Source organism: Camelina sativa, chromosome 9 (assembly GCF_030686135.1).
Source record: "Camelina sativa cultivar CO46 ecotype springtype chromosome 9, ASM3068613v1".
Taxonomy (NCBI): Eukaryota; Viridiplantae; Streptophyta; class Magnoliopsida; order Brassicales; family Brassicaceae; genus Camelina; species Camelina sativa.
Window position 1 is genome coordinate 18,507,436 of NC_141888.1, and position 13,102 is coordinate 18,520,537.

The 13,102-nt window shown below is 40.6% G+C and overlaps 2 protein-coding genes and 2 non-coding genes across 4 annotated transcripts; 1 reads left to right on the forward strand and 3 right to left on the reverse strand.

Moving 5' to 3' along the window:
* Window positions 1-260: 260 nt before the first annotated feature.
* LOC147938275 (small nucleolar RNA R71) lies at window positions 261-369 on the reverse strand. The gene has a single exon (XR_015567649.1). It is a non-coding gene; the product is annotated as a small nucleolar RNA R71 (small nucleolar RNA).
* A 5,593-nt stretch (window positions 370-5,962) lies between these two features.
* Window positions 5,963-6,334, reverse strand: LOC147938276 (uncharacterized). Its single transcript, XM_087465559.1, has one exon. The coding sequence runs from the start codon at window positions 6,332-6,334 to the stop codon at window positions 5,963-5,965; it is 372 nt and encodes a 123-aa protein (XP_087321685.1).
* Window positions 6,335-7,965: 1,631 nt separating this feature from the next.
* On the forward strand, window positions 7,966-8,352 carry LOC147938277 (uncharacterized). The gene has a single exon (XM_087465560.1). It carries the CDS (start codon window positions 7,966-7,968, stop codon window positions 8,350-8,352), a length of 387 nt encoding a protein of 128 aa, XP_087321686.1.
* A 4,218-nt stretch (window positions 8,353-12,570) lies between these two features.
* Window positions 12,571-12,677, reverse strand: LOC147938278 (small nucleolar RNA R71). Its single transcript, XR_015567627.1, has one exon. It is a non-coding gene; the product is annotated as a small nucleolar RNA R71 (small nucleolar RNA).
* Between the last annotated feature and the right edge of the window lie 425 nt (window positions 12,678-13,102).

The window sequence follows — 13,102 nt, forward strand, 5'->3', positions numbered from 1 at the left end:
TGATCTCATAACTCTGTTGTAGTTTGTTTTACACTTCTTTTTCTCTTTGTTTCTTTCAATTGACCTAGTTTTTGGGCAAATCTTTTTATTTTATTTCTTTAATTTCTTTAATCGAGGATGGGATCTTCTGTACCTCTCTCGTCTAGAGTGAATCCGGCGAATCGTTTCTACTTCGGTGAATTCAGCGACGCGTTATCCAAGTTGGGAAGGATGCAAGTCAGCCTTTCTCAACCACTACTTCTACACAAAGTCAAGATCCAACTCTCTTGGAAACAAGCTGCAAAGTTTTCAACAAGGACCGGTCGAATCTTTTTATGAAGCATGGGAACGTTTAGAGGACTATGAACGTGACTGCCCCCATCATGGCTTTTCTCAAGGTAAACAATTAAGTACCTTCTATAGAGGACTACACCCTAAGTATCAACTTTCACTCGACACGGCTAGCAATGGAGATTTTACTACGAAGACCGTTCAAGAAGACGAGCTCTCATAGACAACCTTGCCGCAAGTAGTAGCAACACTTGCACCGATTTTGGTAGAACCATCCGTTCTAGTAATTCCGACGCTAAGTAGATTGCCGATCTTCAGAACATGATGAATCAACTTCTAAGGAACCAACAACGTTGTGTAAACGCTTGTGAGACTATTAATAATGGAAACATGGAGCCTTTCCAAGAAGATTCTTATGAACAAGAAGAAGAAGTCAAATATGTTGGTGCTCAAGGATACTACAAAAACCGAGGGTACAACAGCAACTTCAACAACAACTTTAGAAACACTTTTAACCTTTCCTATAGGAACCCGAATGTGGAGAATCCTCAATCATAACTATCCTCAGCAAGCTAACCGCTTTCAAAGCAACAACTTTGGTGTTAACAACAACAACTTTCAGCCGCGAGCTCAATTCAACAACAACAAACCGTCTTTCCAATCCGGACCAGCCCAAACGCCTACTTCTCAAGATAATGCCAAGATTGAGATGAAGATGGAAGAAGTCCTTGCTGATTTTTAAAAGCAATCAAGAGATATCAACACAAGGATGGAGAAAATCTATACTGAACTGAATGGGAAGTGTGAAAGCATTTTTATCCATGTTAAGAAGCTTGAAACTCAAGTTACTCAAACCGCTAATGCCGTTCCACGCTAAGTTAGTGTACTTCCAGGAAAACCCGAAGAGAATCCTAAAGGATATTGCAATGCTATCTCAGCCGTACCAGCCCTCACCTACCGTGAAGCCAAGACTATGGTACCACTCTTTGACTCTCATGAAGATATTATTCGTATGACATGTCCATTTGATGAAGAAACCGCGAGGCACTACCCCCTACGGAGACTACCTAAAGCCGATGGACCCTAACATTGACAAGCTGAAGCAATTCAACCAAGAAGCATCCACAAGTATCAACAACCTGCCACACAAGCAACCCAAAACGCCTAAACCACCACAAATTTCCAAGATCAAGATTATAGTTCCTCCTGAGCTAAGTAGCGAGAGAAAGGAACATATCCAAGAGATGATAAGGCATACTAAAGAAGTTCTTCGTCATGCAAAAGTTTTTGAAACTTCCGCAAAAGGACAACTTGTTATTGAAGCTGGAGCAGACTATCAAGATATCAAAGGAGCTGAAGGAGCATTGATTCCCGAAGCTAACTCTTCTCAAGCCTAACTTGGCCGATAATGTCGACCCAACGACGTTAAACAAACGCGCTACTTGGGAGGCAACCCAAGTCTAGTAAGTTTTTATTTTTAGGTTTTATTTTCTTTTATTTTTAATATTTGTACATTTTAATTTCAGGTATTTATAAAAAATAAAAAAAACAAAAAAAAAGAAGAGAAAATAGAAAAGCACAAAAAAAAAGAGAAGAAGAAGAAGTCCCCATGGATTGGCAATGCACACTATGTCTAGTGGCAAGTACCACCTACTGACCGGCCATCTTCAACCTGACCGAAGCACGCCGAAGGCAACAGATCAATCACAACCCTCATGTGATCGATGCCGAGAGTCCCCACCAGCCATATAAACCGTAGCCAATGCCATGTTCACCATGTACCATGTACCATGCACCATGTACTATGTACCATGCACCATGTACCATGCACCATGTACCATGTACCATGTACCATGTACCATTTACCATGTACCACGTCCCATGTTCCATGTACCACGTCCAACGTACCATGTACCATGCCCACCGTACCAGCTGCTTATGTCCGCGACCGTTCATCCGTGTACCGCGAGACAGCTCCGAAACCACCACCATCCTACCACTAACCATCACCATTCTTTTACTTAGATATGTTTTTCTTATTTTTATTTTATCATTATTATTGATGGTTTTAGGTTTTTGTTTCAAGGATGATGCATTTGGAGATATATCAAATAGAATTCGAATGAACTTAGCCTAGTTCATATTCGATGTCAAGCAACCAAAGGAAGTACAAATGGTTAGTCACCACATCTTCATTCCATAGCCGACCTCTAAAAAATTTTTGGGCAACCAATAAATGTTCTAGAGTCGACAAAACATCATTCCATCAAGGTGACATGGTTCTTAAACCCTACACTTTTCCTTATAATTTTTAATCCTCAACTCTTTCTTTTTTCCTACCGAAGACGGTGTGATTTAAGTCTGGGGGGAAGGATGTTCCATCATATACTAATGCTACTTTCTATTTTGTTGACTTGAGACCTTTTTTCACTTTTTACATCAATAATTTTGACGTTTTTATTGAGTCACATTTTTTTTTATTGAGTCAAAACTAGTGGAGGATTATGATCTTATTCTAACGGTTTATTTGATTTGGATTAACTCTCTTATGACTCTTGATTATGCTTGACAGCAGAACCAAAGTTTAGAAAGACTGTGAGCCGACTCAACATTCCCCAAAGTCCCTATTCAATGGATATTCAGATGATCTAACGTTGTCTCTAAATTTTATAGGACCTAAACCGGACTTAATTATCAAGCCCTGAGATTTGGTATACATTGGACTAGATCTCTACATTCAAGCCACACAAGACATTTCACTTATTCAAAAGTACGTTTCCCTCTCTCTTCCCTTTGAAACTCTAAAAAAAATAATAGAAAAAAAGAGAGAAAAAGAGAAAGAAAAAAAAAGAAAGAATAAGGATATAGGTAGCAAAGAAGTGAGCCAAGGGATGTCGCATAAACCCGTGCATACTTTGGATTTCATGGTAATCTGTCCAAGAAAAAAAAAAAGAGCAAGGGATCTATAAAAAAAAATGATACCCTAGAAAATTAGGGAGAAATAGATTCCTTGGAAGTGAGAAAAGGGAGAGGAAATGAATCATATGAAGAAATTATTGGCTTGAAGAGAGTCGAGGCGTTTGATCGATTTTCCCTTGGTAAGATTTCACTTTTTATTATTGCTTAATTTATGTAAAGAGATGACAATGGAGATTCCGCAAACTCCGAAGAATTGTGGGATTAAGGAGCGTTGATGGTTCTCATGGGCGATTACAAATGTAAGTTCCTAATGTCAAGGCGAAGAAGAGTGCAAAGACGATATCCCCAAAGATAAGTGAATTCCCGTGATTTTCAAAACCTCTTTTCCATGTCTTTATTTTGATTATTTGCTTGAGGACAAGCAAAATTTAAGTCTGGAGGAGTTGATAAAATCGTCATTTTACCCATATTAGCTATAGTTTTCATATGTGTTTAGGAAGAGTTTAATGAGATTTTAAGTATAAAAGGTCTATTATCAAGTATTTTAGGTTTCAAGAAGGTTTTACAGGTTTTATAGCAAATTGGACCAAAAGACAAGGACACATGTTTCAGGATAGATTTAGAGCTTTACAGTACGGGCCACTTTTGAAGATCTTCCAGAACTTAAATTATATCATGTTTGATGTCTATGGAAAGCTGAGAGAGTCATTTTTCTCCTCGAAGTGGAATCAAGTCAATCCATTCATCCATCCGGAGATATGCCCGATTTACCGAGACGTGTTATAAACCGACGTGAAGAGCCTGACCAGCCAATGGAATTTTATTTAAGGCCTGAGCAGCAACCATCACGGCGGCCCAGTCCAAGCCTTCACCACGGTCCATAAGCCTCTGTCGCCGTCCCTTTTCCTGCACTCAAGAAGAAAATACGTTTCTACCCTTACAAACCCTAATCCAAGACAAAACCCTATAAGACCTAGGGTTTCAGTGTGTGCTCTTCATTGCCTCTAAACCGCCTCTGCCGTGCAACCCTAGACGACCAGAGAAGCTCTCTTGCTCGCCGTTCCATTGAAGCTTGAAGATCCACCATCTCTCTTTCTACTCTTTCTAGTTCTTTCATACTTTCATTGCTTATTGGGAGACAAGTTACTTTTGTGACAAATAGAAAAGTTTCCTTTGAACCCCTTTTGTTATTTGATTCGTTTTTGATGCTCTAATTTATAATATCAATATCGTTTCTTTGCATCATGAGCGACTAGTTTACTTTTTTGGGTTTTATGGGGTGATTCAAGGAGAATTCATGGTTCGCTTCAATTAGGTTGTTAGATCTTATTTTTGGTTCTATATTAGAGTTCTATTGGGACATCTTTATCTTAGTGCATGTGCTTGGATTGATCACCAAGTGCTGATCTAGAAAACGGGAGCGTTACCGCGTTATCCTACTTCTCCGAACTAGTGTTATACCGAAATCTCGCGTTGTAACCTATGTAAGTTGAGTTGCGGAGTTTGGTGAATGTATCGAACTTGTTTTACTAGCTGGTTGACATGCGTCGTTGCCTGCATAAGTTGAGTAACGGAGTATGAAGACTTTAGACTTTCATTCTATGAAAATAGCTTGTTAGTTCATTAGTGTTTTGTAGTTGAGAACCTAGACCGAAATTAGTATTTACTTGTTAGATCTTGACACTTAATATTGCTTAGAACCATGAAAACCCTAAGATGATTCCCAAACGCTCAACGCCTTAGTCTTATAGTTTTAAACCACTTTTATTTACTTGCAATAGATATTAGGAAAACCAAAACCCCAATCTTTTATTTAGTCTTAGCCATATTTCTTTCTCTTTTAATTCAATTCGTGTTAGCTATTACTCTCTGTGGGATCGATCCTAAAATACTACATTGATTAACTGTGCACTTTCAGTAGTTGTGTGGTCTTTTCAGGTAAAAGATTTGGAGTGAAATTCCACACACATCAGTCACTCATCATGAAACTACTACTGCTCAAGCACGCTCAACTCTGAATTTTTCTTAGGATCATTGACCGAAAAGATAAGTGCACTTTGGTTATATATTTGGTCAAATCAATTTTTTTAAACCTCTCCGCAAACCGGGGTGTCACACGAATTAAGCTTAAGTGATAACTAATATAAAAAGAAATTAAAAAATATATTACCATGTCCTATATCTATATATTCACATTAATTCTAAAATACTAATCATTATTTAACTTTAATTTCTCACTATAAATATTTCTTTTATTCACTATAAGTTATATTTGTTTAATAATTATTTATGGTGTTCACTATTAATAATGTTCAAAGTATACCTTTTTAAATACATTACATGTATTTTGTAATTTTTGGTGAGTAAAATACTCTTTTACTCGTTTTGCTGTTACCCGAAGTAGATTGTTCTGAGCGTTGTTACCCGAACAGAAAACTCTTCGAAGTAGATTGTTACCCGAAGTATACCTTCATAGTTTTAATCGTCATTTTCTCCGTAGAAAACTTTTCAATTCAGAATTTTGGGTTGTGATGTTTGGAAGAAAAATGTTGAAAACATTTTTTTGGATTTTTTGAATTTGGAGAGAGACAATTAATGGAAGAATAAAGCGTTGAGAAAGGTGGAAAAAGAAAAGGATATTTTTAGTTTGGTCTGACAAAAGTGGAGAAGACTTGGCAAAAAAATAACAAAATTTATTTATTTATTTATATTTTTTTTGTTCACCAAAGATTTTATTCACTAACTAAATGTTGACAGCATACAGACTTAGGCATCATTTGGCAAGAGTATCAGCTAAAACATTTGCTGCTCTCGGAATATAATTACAAGAGAAAGTGGTAAACGTTGCCACACCAATAAAGATATCAGACAAGATACCATATAGTTCCAAAAGAATCGATCGAGAGTTGATTACTCCAACCAGTTGTAGACAATCCAATTCCAAGTAGAAGTGCTCCACTCCGATTCTGATTGCATCCTGAATTGCAGCTCTACAGGCCAGGCCTTCCGCCATTAGAGCTGATGAAACATTTTCGCAGATAGCCGAATGCTGAGTAAGTATCCCCGACAAAGAGACAGAACAAGTCCAACCAAGTCCCGCGACCCGTAGATCCGCACGCCAAGCAGCATCCGTTGTACAAGACATCATCTTCCCAACGACTCAAGCTACTCTATCCCCACTCTCTAAATTTTGGAGAGGTGGGGCATAGGAAGGTGCACTTTGTGCTGCCACCCATTCTTTCGCATCCATTATTGCTTTCAGCATAGTATCCCGTGCACTAAAATTGCAGTCGTCATATAACCCTTTGTTTCTTGCTTTCCAGAGGCTCCAGCAGACCCAGGGACCAAGTGGACTTGTAGTTAGGCCAGTAGGTGGGAGACAAAGTAAATTGTTGACCATGATTAAGCCCTCCTCTCTTACCTGTCCCACTAGATTACAGGGAAGTACCTGTTTAAAGGGAGCATAACTCCAGACCTCCTTTGCATACGGGCATAGGAACAGCAAGTGAATGATCAACTCCGCTGCCCCACACCTGTTACAAGCAACATCGACATCTAAATGTCTTTCAGCAAGGCGTTGTTTGACTGCCAAAGCACCATGAAACACTCTCTAGAGGAAATGTTTATTTTTAGGGGTTGTACGCACTGACCACACCTTTGTAATCCAGTCAATTGAATGCAGGTGATTTCCCAGCATTGTCCCTTCCGCTTCCCTTGCCACAAAATAACCAGATTTGGTTGAATAGCGACCTGAAGGGGTCCTCAACCTAACTTGTTTATCCCTTTGCTCCTAATCGACTCGGTTTGATACATAGGATCTGCTCTTTCCAAGAAGGGAGAAGTATCCCACTTTTTTAGCTATTCCACTCACAGGAATCATGATCAAACAAATCCTTGACCAATAAATCCTTTGAATCCAGTGTTGCAGGTCCAATAATCCCGGTGGGTCGTGAAATCGACCATCACAAACTACCCATCCCAGTTTTATTGGACCTGCAACACTGGATTCAAAGGATTTATTGGTCAAGGATTTGTTTGATCATGATTCCTGTGAGTGGAATAGCTAAAAAAGTGGGATACTTCTCCCTTCTTGGAAAGAGCAGATCCTATGTATCAAACCGAGTCGATTAGGAGCAAAGGGATAAACAAGTTAGGTTGAGGACCCCTTCAGGTCGCTATTCAACCAAATCTGGTTATTTTGTGGCAAGGGAAGCGGAAGGGACAATGCTGGGAAATCACCTGCATTCAATTGACTGGATTACAAAGGTGTGGTCAGTGCGTACAACCCCTAAAAATAAACATTTCCTCTAGAGAGTGTTTCATGGTGCTTTGGCAGTCAAACAACGCCTTGCTGAAAGACATTTAGATGTCGATGTTGCTTGTAACAGGTGTGGGGCAGCGGAGTTGATCATTCACTTGCTGTTCCTATGCCCGTATGCAAAGGAGGTCTGGAGTTATGCTCCCTTTAAACAGGTACTTCCCTGTAATCTAGTGGGACAGGTAAGAGAGGAGGGCTTAATCATGGTCAACAATTTACTTTGTCTCCCACCTACTGGCCTAACTACAAGTCCACTTGGTCCCTGGGTCTGCTGGAGCCTCTGGAAAGCAAGAAACAAAGGGTTATATGACGACTGCAATTTTAGTGCACGGGATACTATGCTGAAAGCAATAATGGATGCGAAAGAATGGGTGGCAGCACAAAGTGCACCTTCCTATGCCCCACCTCTCCAAAATTTAGAGAGTGGGGATAGAGTAGCTTGAGTCGTTGGGAAGATGATGTCTTGTACAACGGATGCTGCTTGGCGTGCGGATCTACGGGTCGCGGGACTTGGTTGGACTTGTTCTGTCTCTTTGTCGGGGATACTTACTCAGCATTCGGCTATCTGCGAAAATGTTTCATCAGCTCTAATGGCGGAAGGCCTGGCCTGTAGAGCTGCAATTCAGGATGCAATCAGAATCGGAGTGGAGCACTTCTACTTGGAATTGGATTGTCTACAACTGGTTGGAGTAATCAACTCTCGATCGATTCTTTTGGAACTATATGGTATCTTGTCTGATATCTTTATTGGTGTGGCAACGTTTACCACTTTCTCTTGTAATTATATTCCGAGAGCAGCAAATGTTTTAGCTGATACTCTCGCCAAGGCTCATCCCATACTCTAATCAAAGCACCATCACAAACTACCCATCCCAGGTTTTTCTTCAGGATATCTCTACCCACCAGCACACTCCTCCAACCATGCGAGGCTGATGATTGGCATGTGACATCTAAGAAGTTTTGATCAAGGCAATACTTACCGAGCAAAGTTCTGGCCAAAAGACTTGAGGGATTCTCGAAGATCCGCCAACTCAGTTTGCCCAAGAGGGCTGCATTGAAGCTCTGAATATCACGAAACCCCAGACCACCCTCTTTCTTATTGCAGGTCATCCTCTCCCATGCTATCCACGACATCTCTTTCTTCTCAGCTTTACTACCCCACCAGAACCGTGTCAAAACTGACTGAATTCGATTGCACAGGGCCACCGGGAGTTGGAAACAGGACATTGAGTATGTTGGCATCGCCATTAACACACTCTTTAGTAATGTAAGCTTCCCAGCTTGAGAGAGCAGTTTTGACGACCAAGAGATAGCCCATTGCTGAATTCTATCCACAATTGAGGAGAAAATATCTTTTTTTTTCCTTCCAAAATGCTCAGGTAGTCCCAGATACTTACCGACACCCCCTTCTTTTGTTATCCCCAAAATACTCATCGCCTTTTGTTTTGCTCCTCAGAGTTTCTTTTGGAGAACGAGATAGAAGAATTGGCTTCATTAATCTTCTGACCAGAGGCAGTTTCATACTTCTTGGATAACCTCTTCAAGTTATTGCAGGATTTCTCACTAGCCTTGCAGAAAAACATGGTGTTGTCCGCGAAAAGGAGATGAATAATTCTGGGACATCCTCTAGCAACACAGATTCCCTTCATCTGACCATTCGATTGAGCTTTGCTACATAACCCTGACAACACTTCACTGCAAAATATGAAAATGTACGGTGATAAAGGATCGCCTTGTCTAATCCCTCTGACTGGAATTACACAGCCTTTGGGAGACTCATTAATAAGAAAAGAGTAGGACACAATGGAAATACATTGCATAATCCAACCCACCCATTTTGGATGGAACCCCAATCTCCGGAAAACCGCTTCTACGAAGCTCCACTCAACCCTATCGTACGCCTTACTTAAATCAGTCTTCACCACCATAGAAACATACTTCCTTGCCTCCGAGTTCTTTAGAAAGTGGAGGATCTCATGAGTTATTAAGACATTATCAGAGATCGCTCTTCCTGGGACAAAAGCAGACTGGTTCTCAGAGATGAGACTCTCCAGCAGGGGTTGTAATCGCTTTGCCAGTACTTTAGAGATCACCTTATAATACACATTACACAATGCGATTGGTCTGTAATCTGCAACAGTTCTTGGACCTTGTCCTTTTGGAATGAGCCTGATATGAGTTTCGTTTAAGCTTCTTGGCATAACCACTGATCGAAAGAAACATTGAATCTCCTTGACAATTGCAGGACCTATAGCTTGCCAATTTGACTGGAAAAAGCAAGCCGAGAACCCATCAGGGCCTGGGGCTTTATCCGGATGTATGTCAAAAACTGCTGCCTTTATTTCCATCGGTGTTGGCTCTGCAATCAGTTTTTGATTTACATCCTTAGAGATACCGGGAGATAAGGCTTCATCAACAATCTCCTTCATCCCTAACCTATCCTCTCCCAAAGTCCCAAACAGCTTGTTAAAGTAGGAGGAGATAACATCCACGATCTGTTCTACCTCAAAGAAGACTTCTCCTGCGTCGTTTTCGATGACCGAGAACTTGTTAATAGCTTTCCTCCCTTTTGTTACTGCATGAAAGTACCATGAGTTGCGATCGCCAAGGCAGGGCCAAAGCTGTCTACTACACTGCTTCCAGAAACTCTCCTCCGCCCTATATGCTTCCTCCAAATCAGCGTTGATCTTTGCTAAGCGAACTGCATCATTAACAGGACTTACCATAGCCTGCTCGAGGTCCTTTTGAAACTGCTCGATAGCCAGTTGACTATTCCGAAAGTTCTCTTTGTTCCATCGAACCAGGGCATGTCTAACTTTTGAGATCCTGGTCTGGACCGAACAAACTTCATCTTCTAGCCAGACCTTTTCAATCAGAGTCTTGACCTCCTCATTAGTCTTCAACCTCTTGTCGTATCGGAACCAGCCAAAGTTTCTCCTCTTTTCCAACTCAAAGTAAATGACCAGTGGTCTATGATCAGACACTTCAAAAGGCAAGTATTTGCAACTGCCTTTTGGGAAACATTCAGCCCATTCACTATTCCCCAGCGCTCTATCCAAACGACATCTTACCACATGGTCTCCTCTTACACCTCTCCAAGAGAGAGGATCACCAAAATGGCGAATATCATACATGTCACATTCCGATAGAAAGGACATAAATTCCATGAAAGACCATTCGGACCTAGGTGGCCCACTGATGTGTCTACATTTTATAGGGTTTTAACTATAGTTTTTGGTCTTTTGTGAGTCTTTACATGTCCTAGGTGACTTTGGAAGGAATCTGAGCGTTTTGGGGGTGAAAATATGCATCTGGAACTAAATTGGTTGAAGACTGATCGAGCTAGCAAGCAGATGGAGAAAACACAGAAAAGCATTCGAGATCGGCTGATCCACATTCAGGATCGACCAGTCCCGAACCCGATGCAACTTTTCCTTTTATGTTTTAAACCGACTTTTAGGGTTTTATTTTATTATTTAAGCAAGAGGCTCGACCTCTAGAAAGACAAGTTTTATTTCTACGCAGCCTTTGAGCACTTGTAAGCTTGGGAGAAGATCTCTTACTCTTTCTAACCTTTGGAGAAGAATTCTGAACCCTCTTATTTCTCTTTGCAATTCAAACATGTTTTCTTCATATTTGATTTGTGATTGCTGTTGTTCGATGTCTGAGTAGTTTCTCTGTTGGGTTTCGGGCTTCAAAAGAGGTTTTATGATTCTCTAACTTAGGTTGCTAGATTTGGGATTGATCTATTGAGTTCTTCATCTATTGTTGTTCTTATTGCTTAAACTAGATTAGCTAACTAGTTTATGATCTTAGGCTAAATTCATCTAGGCATCAAAAGTGTTGTTGAATTGCTTGAAAAGAACATAGGTGAGCAAGGTGATCCTTAACAGTTGAAGTTGAGGCACCTTGTGAACATAATCAAACTTGAACTTATTGCCTGCTAGGATTGTTTAGATTCAAACGATGGTTTAGAGTTTTATCCATTCCTTGCATAGATAACTAATGCTGCGACAGTAGGTTAGTTTTACATCCGAGATTTGAGTTCAAGAACGGTTATTTAATGCTTTCCCAATCTATCATCTAATTTCGTGATCATAGCTCTTAATTGATTCCCTGCACCCAATACTTTCTCTTATTTTACAAACTCTTATTTATTTTCTGTTTTGCTCAGTTACTTGAAACACAATCTTCCTTATTGCTTAGCTATACTTGATCTTATTAGTTTCATAGTGCATCGATTGTTCTCTGTGGATTCGACCCTGAAGTGCTACGACAACGCCACTTGATCGTGGTTGCGTGTGCTTTGGGTTATTAATTGACCTTTGATCAATTTGGCGCCGTTGCCGGGGACCAAAACAATTGCCTTTGAGATTCTAGATTTAAATTTAGTCTAAGATTTATTCGTTTTATTTACTAATTAGTTCTTGTGTTCTTTCTCTTGTATTTTAGGTGCATGCAAACAAGAAGCCACAAGCATACTGATTTGCGTAATCTGCGAAACGAAGAGTTTGCCCTACTTGAACGAGAAAACAGAAAAAGCGAAAGCTAAAGCTGATAAGATGGAGGATGGACAGAATCTAGATGGTCGTCAACCTAACCCTCAAGAGGTTATTGTTCTGCCACCTCCCCCTGTTCCACAATGTCAGGCTCCACAAGAGCAGAATGCGGCTGAGCTGAACCCACCAGCAAGGCGAGCCACCTTGAGGGACGAAGATGCTCACAACAGGCTATTTGCGAATCGGTCTGCGATTCAACCTCCTGCTCCTGCGAGACAAAACTATGAGATTAAGCACAGTCTGATCAATTTGGTCCAGAATCGTGTGTTTAATGGATTAGCCTCAGAGAGCCATCTGGACCATATTCAAGCCTTTTGGAGATTGGCTAGTACAACAAGGTCTAATGGAGTTCCATATGATTACCTCATGCTGACTTTGTTCCAATTCTCTTTAGGAGATAAAGCATTGAGATGGCTAAATCTCTTGGACCGAGGATCACTTACCACTTGGGAGCAGTGTAGAGCAGCGTTTTTAAACCACTTCTACACTAAGTCACGATCAACTATGTTAAGGAGCAAGATCACTACCTTCTCACAAGGTGGTACATAGTCTTTTTGTGAAGCGTGGGAGAGATTCAAGGAGTATATGAGGGACTGTCCTCATCATGGCTTTTCACAAGAGAATCTTATGAACATCTTCTATGGAGGAATTGACCAGAAGTACCAGATGGCACCCGATACTGCCAGCAGAGGAGATTTTTCTACTAACACTGCCGCTGAAGCAAACCTCCTGATCGAAAACCTTGCAGCGAGTAACAGCAATTATAGCCATGAGTATGATCGTTCTGTGCGTGTTGTTAGCTCCGTGAATACAGATGTTATTAAGAGTCTCACTGCAAAGGTAGATCTTCTTTTGAAGAGAGATGAGCAAGCTGTCAACATGTGCGACGGGCAGACGGGTGCGTATCAGCAAGTTGGAGTAAATTCAGGTTTTGAGGGGACAGAGGAGCTGAACTATGTAGGAGGACAAGGGAACTATCAGAGTCATGGGTTTAATCATTATAGAAATCATCCTTATCTCTCCTACAGAAGCACTA

Excerpts from the sequence above, each read along its gene's own strand:
- LOC147938276 (XM_087465559.1), bottom strand. The coding sequence starts at position 6,334 with ATGTCTTGTACAACGGATGCTGCTTGGCGTGCGGATCTACGGGTCGCG.
- LOC147938277 (XM_087465560.1), top strand. The coding sequence starts at position 7,966 with ATGTCTTGTACAACGGATGCTGCTTGGCGTGCGGATCTACGGGTCGCG.